This window comes from Polyodon spathula, chromosome 25, assembly GCF_017654505.1.
Source record: "Polyodon spathula isolate WHYD16114869_AA chromosome 25, ASM1765450v1, whole genome shotgun sequence".
Classification (NCBI taxonomy): Eukaryota; Metazoa; Chordata; class Actinopteri; order Acipenseriformes; family Polyodontidae; genus Polyodon; species Polyodon spathula.
In genome coordinates, this window is record NC_054558.1 from 19,426,866 (window position 1) to 19,444,084 (window position 17,219).

Below are 17,219 nucleotides of genomic sequence, written 5' to 3' on the forward strand. Positions count from 1 at the left end.
AGCCAGTCCTCAGTCTTCCTCTGTCTATCGTCTGGCTAGGGCTGGGAAGCAGCTGAACACTCTGCCTGTTCTCCATGGCAACCTGACTAAATGGCTCCAGCAGAGGAGAAGGGAATCAATTTTCTTTTCTTTAAACGTGGTCTCGCTGGTGACATGCGCCCATCTCCTGCATTACTGCACGCTTTTAAAGAAGAGGCAGCTACCAGTCAGTATTAATACGTGTGTGCTGTGTATGCTGTTGTCTTTTCACATGCATGCCGTAAGACAGGAAAGCAGGCATTAGTTCCAGATGGAATGCATGAAAACGTGGATCAAACTGCTTTCTTGAGGTTTTCGAGAGGTACAGTGGTGTTTGAATCTCTTTCACTTCTGCGCTGCTAAGTGCATTGTGAACAAACAGCGTGGAGCCTTTAATTTGACGGGTGATAATAGCAGGTATACAGTAGATGATGGGTTTCTTTAAGGTCTCATTGGAAATTGGTAACATTGTAAACCGAGGCACTGCATTCTGTATTGAAAGGCAGTCATGGTTTACTTAAACATGTCCTATTGATTATGCAATAAACACCTGAGCAGATTGATTGATAGGCAGCTGCATGAGGAGGTGAAATGCCTGGGAAGCAGCTACAATGGGAAGGGATGGGGGGGATAGAATGATATGGAAACGTGTTGTTTTAATTACAGTTTTGCAAAGTTTCATTGCAGCATTTTCATACTGATATTAGAATTATTGACCATACTAAAACTTGTAAAGGCGAAAATGTATTTATATATAAAACCTATTGATATGAAACAAAGGCAACCGTAAAAAGAAAAAGGTAACCTTTGCAGTTTTTAAAAGCCTGTTCCACATTTTTGCTTTAACTAAATTGTGTTTTTAGGGTTCCATTTTAATTGTGAATACACTATTAGCAGCTTAAAAGTACCAACCGTAATTATTGCTAACACTGCAAAACATGCCAGAAATGAACATGAGTTTTCTTTATTGCAGCTGCTGTTTTTTTTTTGTATCTGGTATAAGGATAGTATATGTCTTTTTAGTTTTACTTGGTTGCATGAGAGCTGGCAAACTTCTCCCATGCTGTTGAATCATTCAAACTGCAGCCAGGGAAACTAAAATCCATGAAACTATTACTGTAGTGAAGACTTATTCCCTCACATCCTGACTGTAACATTGTGCTTTTAACACATACTAGCTTTATTACTGTCAGGTCTGTGCACTTTTAAACAGAGGGGGACAAACAAATTTGAATGCTACATGTTTGGAATGGGCAAGTTTGTTGGCAAGTTCGAACAAGTGTGTGCAATGGAGGGAAAAGTGTGAAAAATATTCAGTCTTTACATATAGCCAGGCTGGCCTGATATAAAAACACACTTGGGTTTTACTATAGTAGGATTCCTGAGACTTTTCCTTTTCTTTTGGCTATTTGTTATATAAATTGCTTCAGAAAGGGACTTTGCCAGTCACGCTGTCAGGTTCTATACCATGCATAATTCACCTACACCTGTGACTGCCGGGAGCTTCAAATAGCATTAAAGCTGTGCGTATGAAAATAATTTGCATTTACATACCTGCTGAAGCTCAGATTTGAGTTAGTTCCTGTGTAAGTCAGAAGGGAACAGTATGCAAATGATTACACTAGAACCTTTACATTGTGGATACCCTGCTTGCGAATGTACTGTACAGATCCTGGTATATTAGATGTGATCAGCGATTCCAGGGTTCGTCTGCGCTATTGCTCAGTCTTTCCACTCGTGTGTGATGTGCTGCGCATGGAAAGTCATGAGTGGGTTTGTTATTCTTCCCTGCCAAACGCTTGCCCTTTTCCTTCTGGGGGTGAAACCCATTGACGTGCTTCTAAAGCTCCAAATAAATGTGCTTCTCTGATTGGCTGCCCAGTATAAACAGTGCCTGCTTTACTAGATGCAAAGAGTTTTTAGCGTCAGTATCTGGAAATGAAAGGAAAATGTGACATGATGATTTGAAAGGTCACATTCTGGAGCTGGAGGCCTGTTCTCAGGCTGGGTTGTACTGTACTGTGCCTATTGAGATCTGTTCTCAGGCGGTGTTGTACTGTACTGTGCGTTTTGAGATCTGTTCTCAGGCGGTGTTGTACTGTACTGTGCGTATTGAGATCTGTTCTCAGGCGGTGTTGTACTGTACTGTGCGTATTGAGATCTGTTCTCAGGCTGGGTTGTACTGTACTGTGCCTTTTGAGATCTGTTCTCAGGCTGGGTTGTACTGTACTGTGCCTATTGAGATCTGTTCTCAGGCGGTGTTGTACTGTGCCGTGCGTTTTGAGATCTGTTCTCAGGCGGTGTTGTACTGTACTGTGCGTTTTGAGATCTGTTCTCAGGCGGTGTTGTACTGTACTGTGCGTTTTGAGATCTGTTCTCAGGCGGTGTTGTACTGTACTGTGCGTATTGAGATCTGTTCTCAGGCGGTGTTGTACTGTACTGTGCGTATTGAGATCTGTTCTCAGGCGGTGTTGTACTGTACTGTTCTCAGGCGTGTTGTACTGTACTGTGCGTATTGAGATCTGTTCTCAGGCGGTGTTGTACTGTACTGTGCGTATTGAGATCTGTTCTCAGGCGGTGTTGTACTGTACCGTGCGTTTTGAGATCTGTTCTCTTCCTCTCCTGTAGTAGCTAAAGGCATGCACTGACTCCTTGATTGTAATCTGATCTTAAAGGTATGGTGGCTTCCCATAGGATCTTAACCCTTTTAATCCCTACCGCTGCTATCGAACACCACCAGATCATCTTTTACATGCTCCAAAAATGCCATACTAGCTGCAGCAGGCTCACACTAGCCCTCCATCCAGTCCTGGGTTTTAGAACTGCTCTTGTTCAACTAATAACATTGAAATGACCAGGAGCCAGCAGTTTGAACAATCAGGCTCCTGGTACTGTAAATCTGCCCTGAACTCATCGCACTTCTCCTCACAGAATGTAGAATTCACACCTGAGTCTGCAGGTTTGCTGATGGGACTTGTTCACGCAGTTATTAGGAGGAACAATGTATGCAACATCAAACTCATGGCTCCTGATCATTTGAAATAATCTACTTTAATTTGGGATAGTTTTGAACTCAGGACTGGGTGCAGGTCTGGTGTGCGTTTCAGGCTGGGATGCTGTACATGCTGGTACCATAGCTTGAGCCCAGCCGAGACTGACATTACTTCATATTAATGCCGACAGCAGTGTTGATAACAGAGCGGCGTGCTTGTCTTCCTGTCTGGGGGAGGCTGACTGATCCTTAGAGAGAAGGATCCTGCCTCTGAGTGCACAGGACCAGCTTCCCAGGGCTGGCAGAGCCCCATCACTGACATCAGACCAGCACCAGGGAGCTGGAGCCCTTGTGTTGTATTGTATAGGACAGGTGGATTTGTGTAATCACCCTGAGTATTCTGAAGAATGTGTTATTGTTTCTGTTGTTAATTTCCCCCTGCTCCCATGAGTATACGACGTACCTCATCACAGGATAAATCTATTTCCACTTGGTTTGGATTACAATTATTTTAGATCGGACAAACTATTTTTAAGTGGCCCGTGTGAAAGTGAATGACCTTCGACTGTACAGGCCATACTTGTGCCCCCCAGAGGGAAGGCTACTGAAAGACGATCCAGATAACACCCCACGTGTAACCCCATATAGTGTATCACACTGCAGAGGAGCCTAATTGTTTTAGACTTAAGAGACTGTGGACTGCTAACAGCTATTGTGCAAATACTGTATACTGTATGCAAGAACAGCAATGAGAAGCTAATGCAGAAACTTCATAGACACATCTACAGTGTATGCAGTGATTAAACTGTAAGGTCAGGGCAGCAAGCCAGTACCAATAAATACCATTAGTTCCTGTCCTGGTCATGTGACGTGGTTAACTGGTACCCCATGCCCACGTTTGTGAACTCCACTCCAAGTCATTGTGTACCATCATTACCTGGCATTGCACGGTACACTACTCACTGCTCTCCTTCCTATTTGTATTGTCCTCGCTGTCCTTGTTTTTCATTCTTCATCTAACACTAGGTAAACTTCCAGAAGATGTAAGCTTTTGAATACAGAATATTGGGTAACTATGAATTCTGAATTACTCTGTGCTAATTGAAGTCTGGTTTCTGAAACCCACTCAAATATATCCGTTACATCATCCCTCTACCTCTCTCTCTCATGAAGATTGCATGTAGCAGTTCCTCTGGGCACAGCAGAAGTGTTGGATCACATTTCGGCATGCAGTGCTGTGTTGTTATATTTGTTTTCTCTTTCATGGCCTTTGGGAAACACTTCTCCTGACAAACATTACTGAATATTTTTCCATCCTTAAGCACTGTAAGGTGGGCATGAGACGGGCCAGATACCATCAGTTAATACTTCATTTTAAAATGGCTCTGACACATTGAGGCACAGATGTGGGGGAGGGAGGGGGGCTATTTCACGCTTAGAGAGATACTGCATATTGACAAGAACACTGACTTCCAAGTTCCAACAGTCCTATTCCTTCTTGTTAAAACCTATTGTAAAGCTACTGGCTTATTTCAATAATCAAATGACACACGCTGGACTATATAAATATGCAAATAAACGTGTTAGTGATGCTCTGTTTGTTGTGCCAGCTACTCTTGTAGGAGATGGCCCACCAGCTCTGGAGTTAGAATGCAAACACAGAGATCAGCGGTGGCTGAAAGGCAGGACAAAGGCTTGACCTGCTAATAGGAAGGAAGAGTGGCTCAGCTGTGCAGACATAAATTCAGCACTTTGATAGGGAAAAAAGGGTCATCAAAAATATAGTGGAAAGTCTCTGAAACATTTACTCTACGACCTGCAATCAACGTATTAGGTTAGAAGTGGCAGCTGCAAAACCATTCATTTTGCAGCGTATGAAAACCTCAATAATTAAAATGATAAAAGTATGAACAGTAATTTAATATTAATATAAATTTGCATATTTTGTAAATCCTGTACTGAAGCAATGCCCAACACCCCTTCCAGAGGCATTCTAATGCAAAACTGGTATCTGGGGCTTTGTAGTTTGCAAATCTCAGATATCACTGTACATCATTCTGGAAAAGAGGCCCCTGCACCCTCCTTACCTTCTCTCTGGCTACCCTTTACGCAGGGTCACTGTGATGTTTGATCAGCACGGACACCAATGCATGCCTGCCATTGATGCATGCCAGCCCCTGATTGTTTGAAGCAGTGCAGATGAGTTCGATAATGCAGACCTTGACTGCACGCTCTTCTTCAGCGATATCTAATACCAGACAAAACCTTGTCTTTGTCTTTAAATGCCCCGGAGCAAGCAGTTAATGATTCCAGTAGCCTACCTGGCTTCTGAAGAGCTCTCTCTTAATTGGTAGCATCCCCTTCTCCATCTTTCCCAAGAAGCAGCAAGTGGATGAGATTGGAAGTCAGGAGAGTTCGTGTCGTCTGAAGTTATTATCTGTAAAAGCTGTGCTGGAATTCCGGACAAACCTGTGACACGCCGCGTCCTTGAGGGACAGGTTTGTGACCCCCTAGCAGCCCTGTTATTAAGACCTTTTAACTGTGATACATGCAGACCCTGGACAGGCTGTGGTGTAGGTGTACAGTACATGTCTTTGGGTCCAGCAGTTTAATGCCTGCTTAAGACGAACCCTGGACACACTCCTGTCTTATCAGCAGCTGGTTTAATTGAACACCATATGGGTTAAACAGCTCTGGAACAACATTACACTGGCCTTAAGACACATTCCTTACCAAACTGTTCTGTATGATTATATGCTAACGGCCAGTCGCAGACAGTTTATCAACAATCTGTGTCGCATACAATTAAAAATGCATATTGTGTTCAATTAATGTTTGCTAAACGGTGCTTGGACAAACATGAAACATGGGTTCATTTTGAATTGAGTAGTTTGTAGGGGTGTAACGATTCACTGTGTATCGGTGAGTTGATCTACTTCCTTTACAGGTGATATGGTTTCGTAATAGAGATATAAATTGTTTGTACTGTGATATAAGACCATAAGCTCAAGCTCATTGTTGGACAGCAATCTCACATTCAGATTCCACGTCCAGCATTTCTACTGCAAGATGTGAAACCGCAGGTATGCAAATCACCTCTCCATTGTCGCTGTCCTCAAAGCTTGTAACTGGCCAGGTCACTGCCAAACTCTTTAGATCCGAAGGTGCTTGCTGGGCTAGCCTTTTACACTCTGCCTCTGTTACTCAAACACAGACACACTAAATCAATCTGCATGATGCATCTCATTCTGTATTCAAAGTAGGGTTCCTGGTCCAGTAATGGCCAGACCTGTGTTTTAAGCTGGTCAGAGCTTGTGGTCTGATGCATTTTGTTGTGAGTTGGGGGGCGAAAAAAACCCAGAATAAAACAAAAGCCTTTCCCGGTAAAGTTTTACAATCCATGAATTGTTAAAAAATGTATACTGTTGCTGTGAATCAGCAGGGAAACTGGCATGAAACAACTTGTTTAACTTGGAGATATTGCTGTGCTCTGAGTGTGGAATCTCTTTTTCTGCCGAGGCTGGGGAAAGATAAAGGTTGCTCTGCTCTCACAATAGCCCTTCAGCTTTCCATGCATGGGATTATTCCCTGCTGAAAAAAATTTAAATCCTTTTTCAGGTCAAACCGTGATTTTTACTGATTTCCAAGATTTGCAAGCAGTCTTTGTAAGACTGCCAGACGCACATAAGTTGATTTTGTAACATGTACACTTATACTAAATTGAGTTATTTGTCTATATATAGTCGTATATATAAAATTGATTTATAATACTGTATGCATGTAATGATAAAGTCAATTGTGCAATCCTAGCTCCCTTGCTAAACTCTTCAAATCTATATTTATAGGACTGGTTCTGTTAATGGAAGAGGAAATAAACAAACCCTTTTTTGTGCGACGTTCTGAGTGTACACTCACTTACTCAGGCAGTGCAGCAGTAAGCTGTTTGCTGTGCCTGCAGACACTATGAGAAGAAGGAGCAGCGGCGTGGTCCGATGAGCCTCTCCTGAGATCACTACAGCGCCAGGCTATGGAGACGAAGCCCTGGACCGCTGCCAACACACTGTCACCCATCACTTGACGCAAAGCTAGGGCTGTGGAATACAGCTGTCAAAAAAAAACAAAAACAACAGACTTCTGGGTGTTGTAAAACTTTTTATTTTTTTTATTTTTTTTTCCCAATGTTCTGAAGTGACCTCGCAATGTAAGCACTTGTCTTAGAACTTTCAACTTTACAGGGGTGTATTTTAATGATCTAAACCGTGGCGAGTCTAAATAACACCAAGCTTTACTGCTGTCTGAACCCCTTCTGTGTTTATCCTCATAGTTGATTTCATAGTCCCTTGTGTTGTATTTAGATCATTAAAATATACCTCGCAATCTGGAGCCCAATTATTATGGCTGAGATTGGGTGCTTTTTTAAATCCATTAGGAAAGCACAGGTGTCTGTTTCAGTGCAGAACTATTTAATAACTTAACACAATGGCAGTGTGGATTTGCGTTGAAACCGTTTTGTGTTTCTTTTCTAATTCGCTGGACGACGCTGGGTTTTCACACATTGAAGAAGGGCTGCTATGAATGGTCATGTTTTACCCTCCGTGATTTTAACAAGAGCATGAGAAACTCTGCTGTCACACCATCCCCTGAATGTTTTTAGTTTTGAAAAAGTAAGCAATTAAATCTAGAAAGCACAAACCCATAGGTCTTCTTTCTAATACCAGCATCTCCTGATTGATGAAGATTAGAGTACTGACCTTTTGGAGGGAGAATAAGAGATAGTTGGATCACTGTCCTAGACTGCTCAGGGATGGCAATAAGACTCCTGTTGCACAGCAGCATTACCCATTGCAGGTTTTATTACCAGCTCGATTAGTTCCAGTGTGTTCTGTTAACCTCGCAGTAAAACCTGGAATCTAAACTGCTATGCACTAGGAGTCTTATTGCCGTCTCTGCTGTTAATAAAGCCTACAATAAATAGGGCTTTATTTGTGAAGGTAAACATACACAATTCAGGGTAGCTTTTAGGAAGAGCGTGCTGTCAAGATGCTAAAGTTGTTAGCTTGCCTCGAAAAGGTCAGGTTTTTGACAGCTGACCTTTTTAACGACAAAGATTTTCTTTTTTGTTAATGTCCCTTAAAGCGCTGTTTGAAAAGTGTTTGATAGAGCAAAGTGCCTAACATTTAGAAGGGTCAATGGAAACAAGCTGGAGGTGTTTAATGAGGTGCTGGCGATGCTCGATTTAGAAATACTAACAGAAACTTGTGTAATGATGTATTTGTGAAGTTGCTTTTGGTCTTTGTAAATGATGGTTTGATGTATATGGATCTGTGCAGACGAACAGTGTTTGGCACTGGCAGGAAAGGCGTGTTTGGGGTTGACCAGCTGGCATTCTCCTCATTGAATATCCGTTTGATCTTTTTAATGCTTGAAATCTTGCTCCAATAGTTCCGCCGGTATCTTGCAGAAGGGTTTATTAAAACCCAGTTGTTCCTTGACAAGAATGTAGCTGAACAGCAATGCGATTTCCTATTACTACACTGACAGGGTTCTTTCTGTTTGTTGCCCGCTTGCTAGCACACAGTGTGCACGGCCTACCACTTCCCTCTGCACTGCCCCTGGATCTCCTGCAAGCGCTGAGTGAGCAAGTGCCCTGCTGGTCCTTACAGCAGCGCTGTGTTTAACTGTACATTATTTACCACGCCCTGGACAGGCAGGCCAGCATAAACCCAGAGGTACTCTACTCGGTCAGCAGCAGCAACAGGAGGTGGTGCTGTATGTAATAGAGCACAGAAATCCAGGATCTCTCTGTGCAGTGCGTGAGTGCCAGACCCAAGCGCTTCTTTCTAAATACTTTTTACAAGTGTTTTTCTCTTGTTCAGCATGCTTCCGATCGTACTGTACTCTGTTTTTTTGATCACTCCGTTCAGTAGTATGTTATACAAGCTTGTTTCATTAAAAGTCGGTTTTCTCACAATTTTCTGCTTTTCTGTTGATGTTTAATTGGCAGAGTGATGCCTAGCTTTTACAGTTTTATTCCAGTGCTCATGACTTCAAATCACTGCAGGATTTTTGAAAGCACTTTGTTGCTGTGTAAATACGGAGTGGGTGGGACCAGAACTTGAGAAAGACCATCCGTTTTAATCCCGGATAGACTTTTCATCAAACGACAAATCTGGTGCTTCAGCTAGAATTGTGTACTTACTAAGCACCGTATATACTGGTATGCTGAAATCAATGGACAATCTTGTACAAGGATTAAAGAAGGACAAAACTCGGATAAACATCAAATCTCTTCTTGAAACACAATAAGGTGAAAGGGATCAACGTCGTGCAACATTGTTGTAGAAGTGTGATATGACCTGCAGGACAAGATCATCACAGATCATGGTGCTTAAACAACATGGAGAATAGGCCTTAACAGGAGCACATGAATTTTCAGTTTTGTGCAGCCCTCTTTTTAAAAGTCGTAGCGACAAAAGCAGTAATCTCTGGACCGCAACCTGGGGTGAAGTCAGAGTGTACAGTAGGGGAGCCCATAGCCGTGTTTTGTATAGTTTGTACAGCGAGGTGAGGGTCATGCTGGATAGTTTAAAGGTCTGGAATGCTCCTGGGTGAGCAATGTGGAAGGGGTTCTCAAGGTTCTTGGCTGTGCCACAAAATAAGTGTAACTTGGTTGCCGTTTTTATATCAACATCAATAAAGAAAGGAGCTTTTAATGGGTAAACAGTGTATTCTCCCGGGTCTGTTTTGCATCAGCGAAGGTAAACTACTAGGGGAAAAGACATAAAGCTTATACTACTTAGTTACTTTACAGCTTTAAACATGTGTAGCTCTTCAGGAAATTAACTGGAAGACGGGGTACTTTTGTGTGTATTAGAGTCAGTTTATGTCGATAGGGGTTCGTGTCTAAAGGGATTCAGTGTGTCCTCTGTGTTTCCGTAGTGACTTGTGACAGCAGTGCACTAGAGGAATTGCAGGCACTTCATAGTGAGTGGAATACTTCAGGTTTCATTAACCCGTCAATGATATAAAACAGTCAAGGGATCCAGTACAGAAAACTGATTTTCTGATGAACCGCAACTGAAAATGCAACAACTAAGATATAAGATAACTAACAGGAGCTGGCGAAATGTCATTTTTCTCATCTTGCGATTTGAAAAACTTGATTACAGAAAAGAAAGGGGGAGAAAATAAAGCGGTCTGCGCGGAGCAATGGCAGGAGAGCTCCGTATCCAGAATCTTCTAGGGCAGCAGTGTGTTTACTGGGCTGGCTGCTGAACTGAAACATAATTTATTAGCGGCAGAAAAGCTATATCGCATTTGGACTTTGTAACACCCAACTTTTCTTTTAGTCAGAGAGACTTTGAGTCATTAATGGAAAAGGAATGACCTTATTTTCCTGGACTTGAGAAGGTGACAGCCAGTGTACTCACTCAAAGTGAATCCTAATCTAGCTTTCTAGCATTTTGCTAATCTCTTGAGATATGTAAGTTGTTGTATCATTGATGTTATTAATAATTTACTTGGCAATACAGAAGAACAAGACTAGACGCATGGCAGATGCCCACAATAAGAAACCAGTTTTGGTGGTGTTGGTAAATGTACATTTTAATATTCTTTAGTATTGAATTAGCTGGATAACAGTACTATAATTTGTACTGTTGTACAGTATATAAAAAAATAATCTTTCAAGAGTAAAATAAACCTGGTACCCTGTCAAAACAAAGAAGAGAAGCCCTATTCTGTACAGAATAACGTGGGTTATTTAAGACATCATTTATGCATTGGTTTTCTTTGCATCATATAATTTCGAAACTGTCATTTATAAATTGTGTTATATGATCGAATACAAACACGGTAATTTCTGCTACTTAAATCTATTTGAATATACTCCAATCTGACTTTGAAATGAATCTCTGCTTAATCAAACAAGCAGCTCTTAGTAAAAGTCTTTGTGTTCTTTATTAAGTTCAGACTGTCTAATTTTAACTGTGACGTAAAGATGGAACTAAAAAAGCATGTGGGGGGGGCAGTGCCATTACCCAGAGAAACAGGGGGTATAGGGAGGGGGGAATGGCAGTTCTGCATGAGTTTGCAACAAAACTGAAAAGCCCTCGTCTTGCAGTCCTATTTAAGTTAAGCGAATCCTCCTTGTGCTTTTATGTCATTGTAGCTTTTAGCTAACCCCAAGAAAGATCATGCATATTGTATGCAATGGGCTTCTGAAAAGGCAAGTGTGCTTGAGCAGAGACCACAAAAAAAAACAAGATTAACACTTTAGAAAATATTGGGCACAGCAACGCACTCGCCAAGCGCTTAATGGAGTCAAATTGTGTTCTGGAAAATGCATTTGGATAATACAATTTGTATTGGGTATTGTTTTCATGTCAGGACATTGGTAGGCTTTTCAAAACAAGAATGATGACACAATTCATGTTTTAATAAAACGATTTCTTAAAAAAAAAAAAAGCAGCAGGTGGCTTAGGAAACTTTGAAGGTGCTCATTAAGAGGAATGCGATTAATTTGAATTTCTCAGTGCTGCGACTGTCACTTCTGAATTAACGAGACGAGGAGCTCAGCGGACCATCTTTAATGCATTCGTAATTCTTGATCAGGGATCCAAAATGAAACAAGCGCTGGCATGTGAAACGGTGCGGTAAAAATGGATGAAAATTCACACAATGAATCCGAGCTTCTTCTCTCCAAAGCATAGATTCTAGGAGTAAGTGAGAACGGTAATGAAGTAATTGATTAGCTGTTTCCATGCTGGGACATGCCATACCCATACCAAGTGGCCCTTCAGCATTGCTGCAGAAATTCATCTTATTGAATTAAGAAAATCTTTTTAGCTCATTACGTAACAGAACACACTTGCCCCACATGCGTGATGAATATTCAGCCGCGCTCAGATTTGGAACAGAACCCCAGTGAGAATTCTCATGTTATTAAGGCAAGGTAGATCTTTTGAGTCGAGTTCAGAAAATGACAATAATTTTACACTCTGATCTGTCGAGTGTAAATAATAAAATCCATCTCCTGGCTAGGTTACAGGCACAGCCTAATTCTATAATGGTTACTTTGAACAGGCAGCCCTTTTGATATGTTTTCCAGTGTAGCAGATCAGACATTAGGATCACCTTTTAGCCAGTGAGGCTGGGCAGACTTGCTTCCAGACTGCAATGTGCGCAGCAGCACTTGTATAAAGTCCTGGGATTATCCAGCTTACACTAAGAATACTTGTCATGTGAGTTAGCTAATCAATTGGAAAATGCTTTCACCTTTATTTTTTATATAACATTATTGCTGTTGCTGGTTAGCAACTAAAATGCTGTATAAAAGCATAAAAAAATGATTGTAGTACATCTTCCAGCAGTTTACAACTGGGGATTGTGGCATCCTGTTTCTTTGGGCTTGCTGGGATTCTTGCATGAAAGGTGCAGTGAATGGAATATGCTTTTCTTAGATGAATGATCCGTGAAGAAGCCGATCTTCAAACATATTAAATGGACCTGATACAGTTTTTTTTAAATTGGGTTTGTTTAATTTAATTGGTTTTAGTTGTTTTTTGGGTTTTTTTTTTTTTTTTTTTGTAAACTGAAAAAAAGTAATGGTAGTACATTTTAAAAAAATAATTTGCTTTTCTTAACCATGTATTTTTAGATAATTTTTGGTGCGAAGCAGAAAAACGCTTTCCTTGAAGAACTGTGCATTTCAGTACAACCTGTTTTTTAAGGTCGAGTCTTGATTTCTTTGAGTACTGTACTAATTCAGTCTCTTGTGTGTTTGTTTGTGTTTTGCAGGTTTTCTCAATGAGTTCTTTGCCAGCTCTTTAAGACAGCATCGCTAGCACCAATTGGATTATTCGTTTTTTAACTGCAAAGAAAATCTTTCCCTGCCAAAATGCTGATAAAGGAATATCGCATCCCTCTGCCCATGAGCGTGGAGGAGTATCGGATCGCGCAGCTCTACATGATACAGGTAAGCAGGGCTTCTGAAGGCAACGCATGATCAACCCTACTCTGTTTTCACTATTCTGCTTGTCTTTTCAATTTGATGTCTATGTTACAGTCCCACTCTATGGTCCATGCTTGATGGTTTATGTTCAAGCCAAGATTACGACTCACTGAATAACCCACCCCACCCCACCCCCCCCCCCCCCCCCCGACTAGACACAAATTGAACTCGTAGTCACACCGTTACAATATTGATGACTTGGATTAACAGCTGAACAGCCTCTTGCTTTTTCCTGTTATAACCCCTGGGAGAAAATAATGAGAAAGTTGTGTAGACCAGAACAGTGTGGTTCCTAATAAAGTGGCCACTCCCTTTCCTGTGCCCTCCCCCCCATCCACATGTGCAGCAGGACAGTAATATGTTGTCAGGTTAAAGGAGGTACTTGATTTCAATAGAAAACCACGTAGGCGTTATAAGATGTTGGAATTAAGTGCTTCCACATGTGGTAATCGGTGCCTTGTGTAAGTGATGGGATTGCTGCCACACTGCTTGGGAACAGGAGCCACTGAAACCAATGCTTTTAACAGGATAAATCTCCATCATGCAGCTGTTTTACAGAGGAGCTGCCTGCGTTGGATTGCATTGTATTCAGCTGCACGAATCAGCTGTAGCACTCTCGATCATTCTCGTCTCATAAGGGTTGTGGTGCTTGACCTGTTAGACCTTGGCTTTGCAGTGTCAGTGTAAGGCACTACTAGCGATGATGGAAGCGTGGGAACGTCAAACTTGGTGGTCACCGAGTACAGACAGCAGCAGTCATTGTGCGTGGAAATTAATTGATATTTCCCAGTGCAAATTAAACAGGATCAGAAACCGTCCAGTAATATGCTCAGATCAATAGAGTAAGCTACAAGGCCATGCACTGGTTGAGAAATAATGTTAGGTACAGACCATGCTTTTACAGCACATCAGAATACAGACAATGCCTTGTATAAAGCTGAACATTAATGTGGAGGTCTATTTGTAGTCTATAAGAACGGTTTCAGTGTGTTTACTGTAATACAGTATCAAACATTCTGCTTCCTTCCCTAAGTATTTAATAGTGCAGTTTGACGGTATTCCAGTTTTAATGTAACACAAAATAGAAAAAAGCTGTTTGGAATAAAATGTGTTTAGATGCTGCCAAAATGACTTTAAAAAAAAAAAAAAAAAGATTAGCTTTGACAATATTCTCCAGCCATGGTGCTTATTTCTAAGCATTGTACACAACTACAGTTATCAAATAATCTCCCGGATTATGCTGTTTAAATCTCTCTAGAATGCTGTCGTCTTTTGTTAATACTAGGATAAAGTTAACCGTTTAGGCTTTTTATAAATGTTTGATACATTTTTTTGAACCCTTACCAAATGGTCTGAATCATGGCTACTGTAGTGAGAGCCACTTTCATATTATTTACATACATGGTATATAATGGGTATCGCAGTAGCAGGAACCACACACCACTGCATTACACTGGTATCATGGTGTCTCATCAATACCAACGTGCTGCCATTGCTGGTAATGCTGCATTATGCTACGTAGCTCTGGTTCCTTCAGGGTAATGTGATTCATGGAAATGGTAAAATTCCCTCCTGTAGCTGAAGGGAATTTTAAGAAACCATAAGTGAAATCCATGAGTAAAATCTTAATGGACAACCCAAAGTTACCTTCCTGTAGGTAAGATAGGGTTAGTGCTAATCAGGGCCCGTGAAACAAGCTGTGTCTCGTTGAACTGATTTGAGAATTTGCTTTCAGTGTCTTTGCATGGATTAGCATTTTTATCTTCTCCTTTAGCACCTGGGCTTCCCAGAAAAAGGTCTTTTGCATTCAAATCTTTGACCGTGCTTTCTGGTAAATCACTGTGATGACATCCTTGAGGCGGGTTCTTAGAATCACTCAAAGGGTTTAAGTGAATTGCAGCTTCTTCATTTTTAAGATGGCTGGACTCTGGTCTGCTGAATAGTTTTCAAGAGATTAAAACTGTCTGAGTGTTGAAAGAGAGACGCAGGCTCCTCCCCCTTGTTAGAGTCAGAGCTTGTGCCATTGTGATGTCATTCCTTCAGCTCAAAATAGCAAAGAAAATGACATATTTTAAGCCAAACTTGTAAAAAGGTCAATTACAATGTACGCAATCAAAGCATTTCATGTATTACCTTAATATGCTGAGAGGGATCAAAGAGTCCATTTCTGCTTTTCTGCTCTGGGTTTAGTTAGAATTCAGCACACTAGTTCCTGTCTCTTCTACGAAAGGATCTGTACGCAGTCTCTGCTCTTCCTGTCCATTCTGTTGCAAGACCAGCAGGTTTTTAATTATTTAATTGATTGTCAGCAGAGTCCATTAGATAATGAATCGGTATGAAACACAGTTCAGCAATAATATAGGAGCTGGAGGGGATCTGGTTTGTATTGATCCCTGATACACGTGATGGCTACTATGCTAAACCTGGCTCTTGAAATTAGACTCTGCGAGGCAAATTTATGGTGGTGTGACAGATGGGGACAGCGCTATTACTCGTGTGTTGAGTAACCGAGCAGCTCCAGTACATTATATCACCTTTCCAATTAGAGGAGACCAACTTCAAAGGACTCTAGCAGCCTGGAGTTCCAAGGGGTGGCCTGCACTTTGAACCGGAGGTCTTGCAAGACTTCTCTGCATCTTTATCAGTTAGCAGGAGAGCCGCGCTTGTCAGGTCTGTGGGTGTGGCTCTTCGTAATAAATTAATCCTTTTTTTTTTTTTTTAAATCTCGTAAATTCCTTTCTAGTTTAACAGCAGTTACACTTTGCCACCCATGGTTTCACTTTTAGTAGTTAATACTTGATGTATTGTGTAATTTATACCATTCTTAAATAAAAATCAGATTAGGCAACGCAGACTGAAAAATGATTGTTAGTGTGCTCACAAGCATTGCCAGCGCGTCTTCTTTTAATAAATGTTTACTTCCTAAGGATTCTTTTATCTGTCTGTGGATCATTAACGAGAGCTGCTTGCAATGAATAAGTACCCGAGTACTGCATTACGTTTGGTACTAGGAATAAATACTAGTGAACAGAATTGCTTTTAAGCCTGTTGAAATGGGTTAGTGTTATCTCAATTGTGTTTTATTTTCCTCTCATCCAGATAACTTGCAATACCACCTTTAAATGTGCTTGATGCTCCCAGCTAGCTCTACCATCTATCTCAGTGACGGAGGGCCCTGTTGCATACTACTTCATATGTCTTTCAAGGATATAAATAGATTTTGACCTGTTTTGATTTAGAAAAAACGATAAATGAATAGAACTCCAAATGCAGCAGTTCTTTGCTTTTGAAGAAAGAAACCGCATACAAATACAAAGAAGCTGCTCGGTCCGTATTGCTTGTTTGAAAGAGTGGTGCCCCCTGGCAACCTTGACTAGGTGAATCTTCGTCGACACTGTATTCAGATGTATTTATAGTGCTGCAGTGTCATGCATGAAGAATGTTACATTACAGCTGAAGAGTGCACTAGAAGTCCTGGGCTCTGGGCATCATGGTTACAAGTGACATCATTCAGCGGGATAGTAACAGCAATGATTGGGTTGCAGTACAGAGAGAGAGAGAGAGAGAGAGAGGCCTGGCCAAAGATAGCCTGAGCTAAACCCATTGGATTGCTAATGCAGTGGGATCGTCATGGCAACCAATGCTGCTATTCAAAGATGCCAGTCTGTACCAGGAAGCCGCCTCTGTGTATTACTGTTTCTGTAAACCTCAGGAGACCTGGGCTTCAATGTACAGTACAGTACGATTACTGTTGAATTGCCTTTTTTAAGCATTAAGAGTTTTTGCACAAAGAAAAACTGAGTAGGTGAACTGGATTGCTGTCGCTAGTTGCCGTGGTCAGTCATTGTATACTGTCTTAAAAAACTGCTTTAATGGCATTACAGCAGGGGCACCCACTTTTGAATTCTTATCCACTATGGCAACACAAAACTCGAAACCATGGCTCCCAGCTACCATTCAATGCATCCGTTTTTATTGGTCCTGCACGAGAATAGCAACACTCGCTTCTCGTTACAGTTCTCTCTACCTTCCTGTTGATTAATCCCAGCCTGTCCCCAGGTTCTGATGTAAAGATGTAAGGTTTTAATAAAGCTGCTGCATTTGCCTGCTCAGATTTGAATCGGACCTGAAAACGTACTAATGGCTTCTGCCCCGGCGACGGCTCGTAAAAACAATATTTTTTCTGCCACCGTGGCA

The 17,219-nt window shown here is 41.3% G+C and overlaps 1 protein-coding gene across 1 annotated transcript in view; it reads left to right on the forward strand.

Moving 5' to 3' along the window:
• Positions 1–212: 212 nt before the first annotated feature.
• The window catches only part of LOC121300254 (membrane-associated phosphatidylinositol transfer protein 2-like), a 35,443-nt gene continuing 18,436 nt past the window's right edge, over positions 213–17,219 (forward strand). The window contains exons 1-2 of the mRNA XM_041228755.1: positions 213–340; positions 12,809–12,986. Of these exons, the coding sequence (XP_041084689.1) occupies positions 12,909–12,986 (78 nt within the window). The 5' untranslated portion in view covers positions 213–340; positions 12,809–12,908. The remainder of the gene's footprint in view (positions 341–12,808; positions 12,987–17,219) is intronic.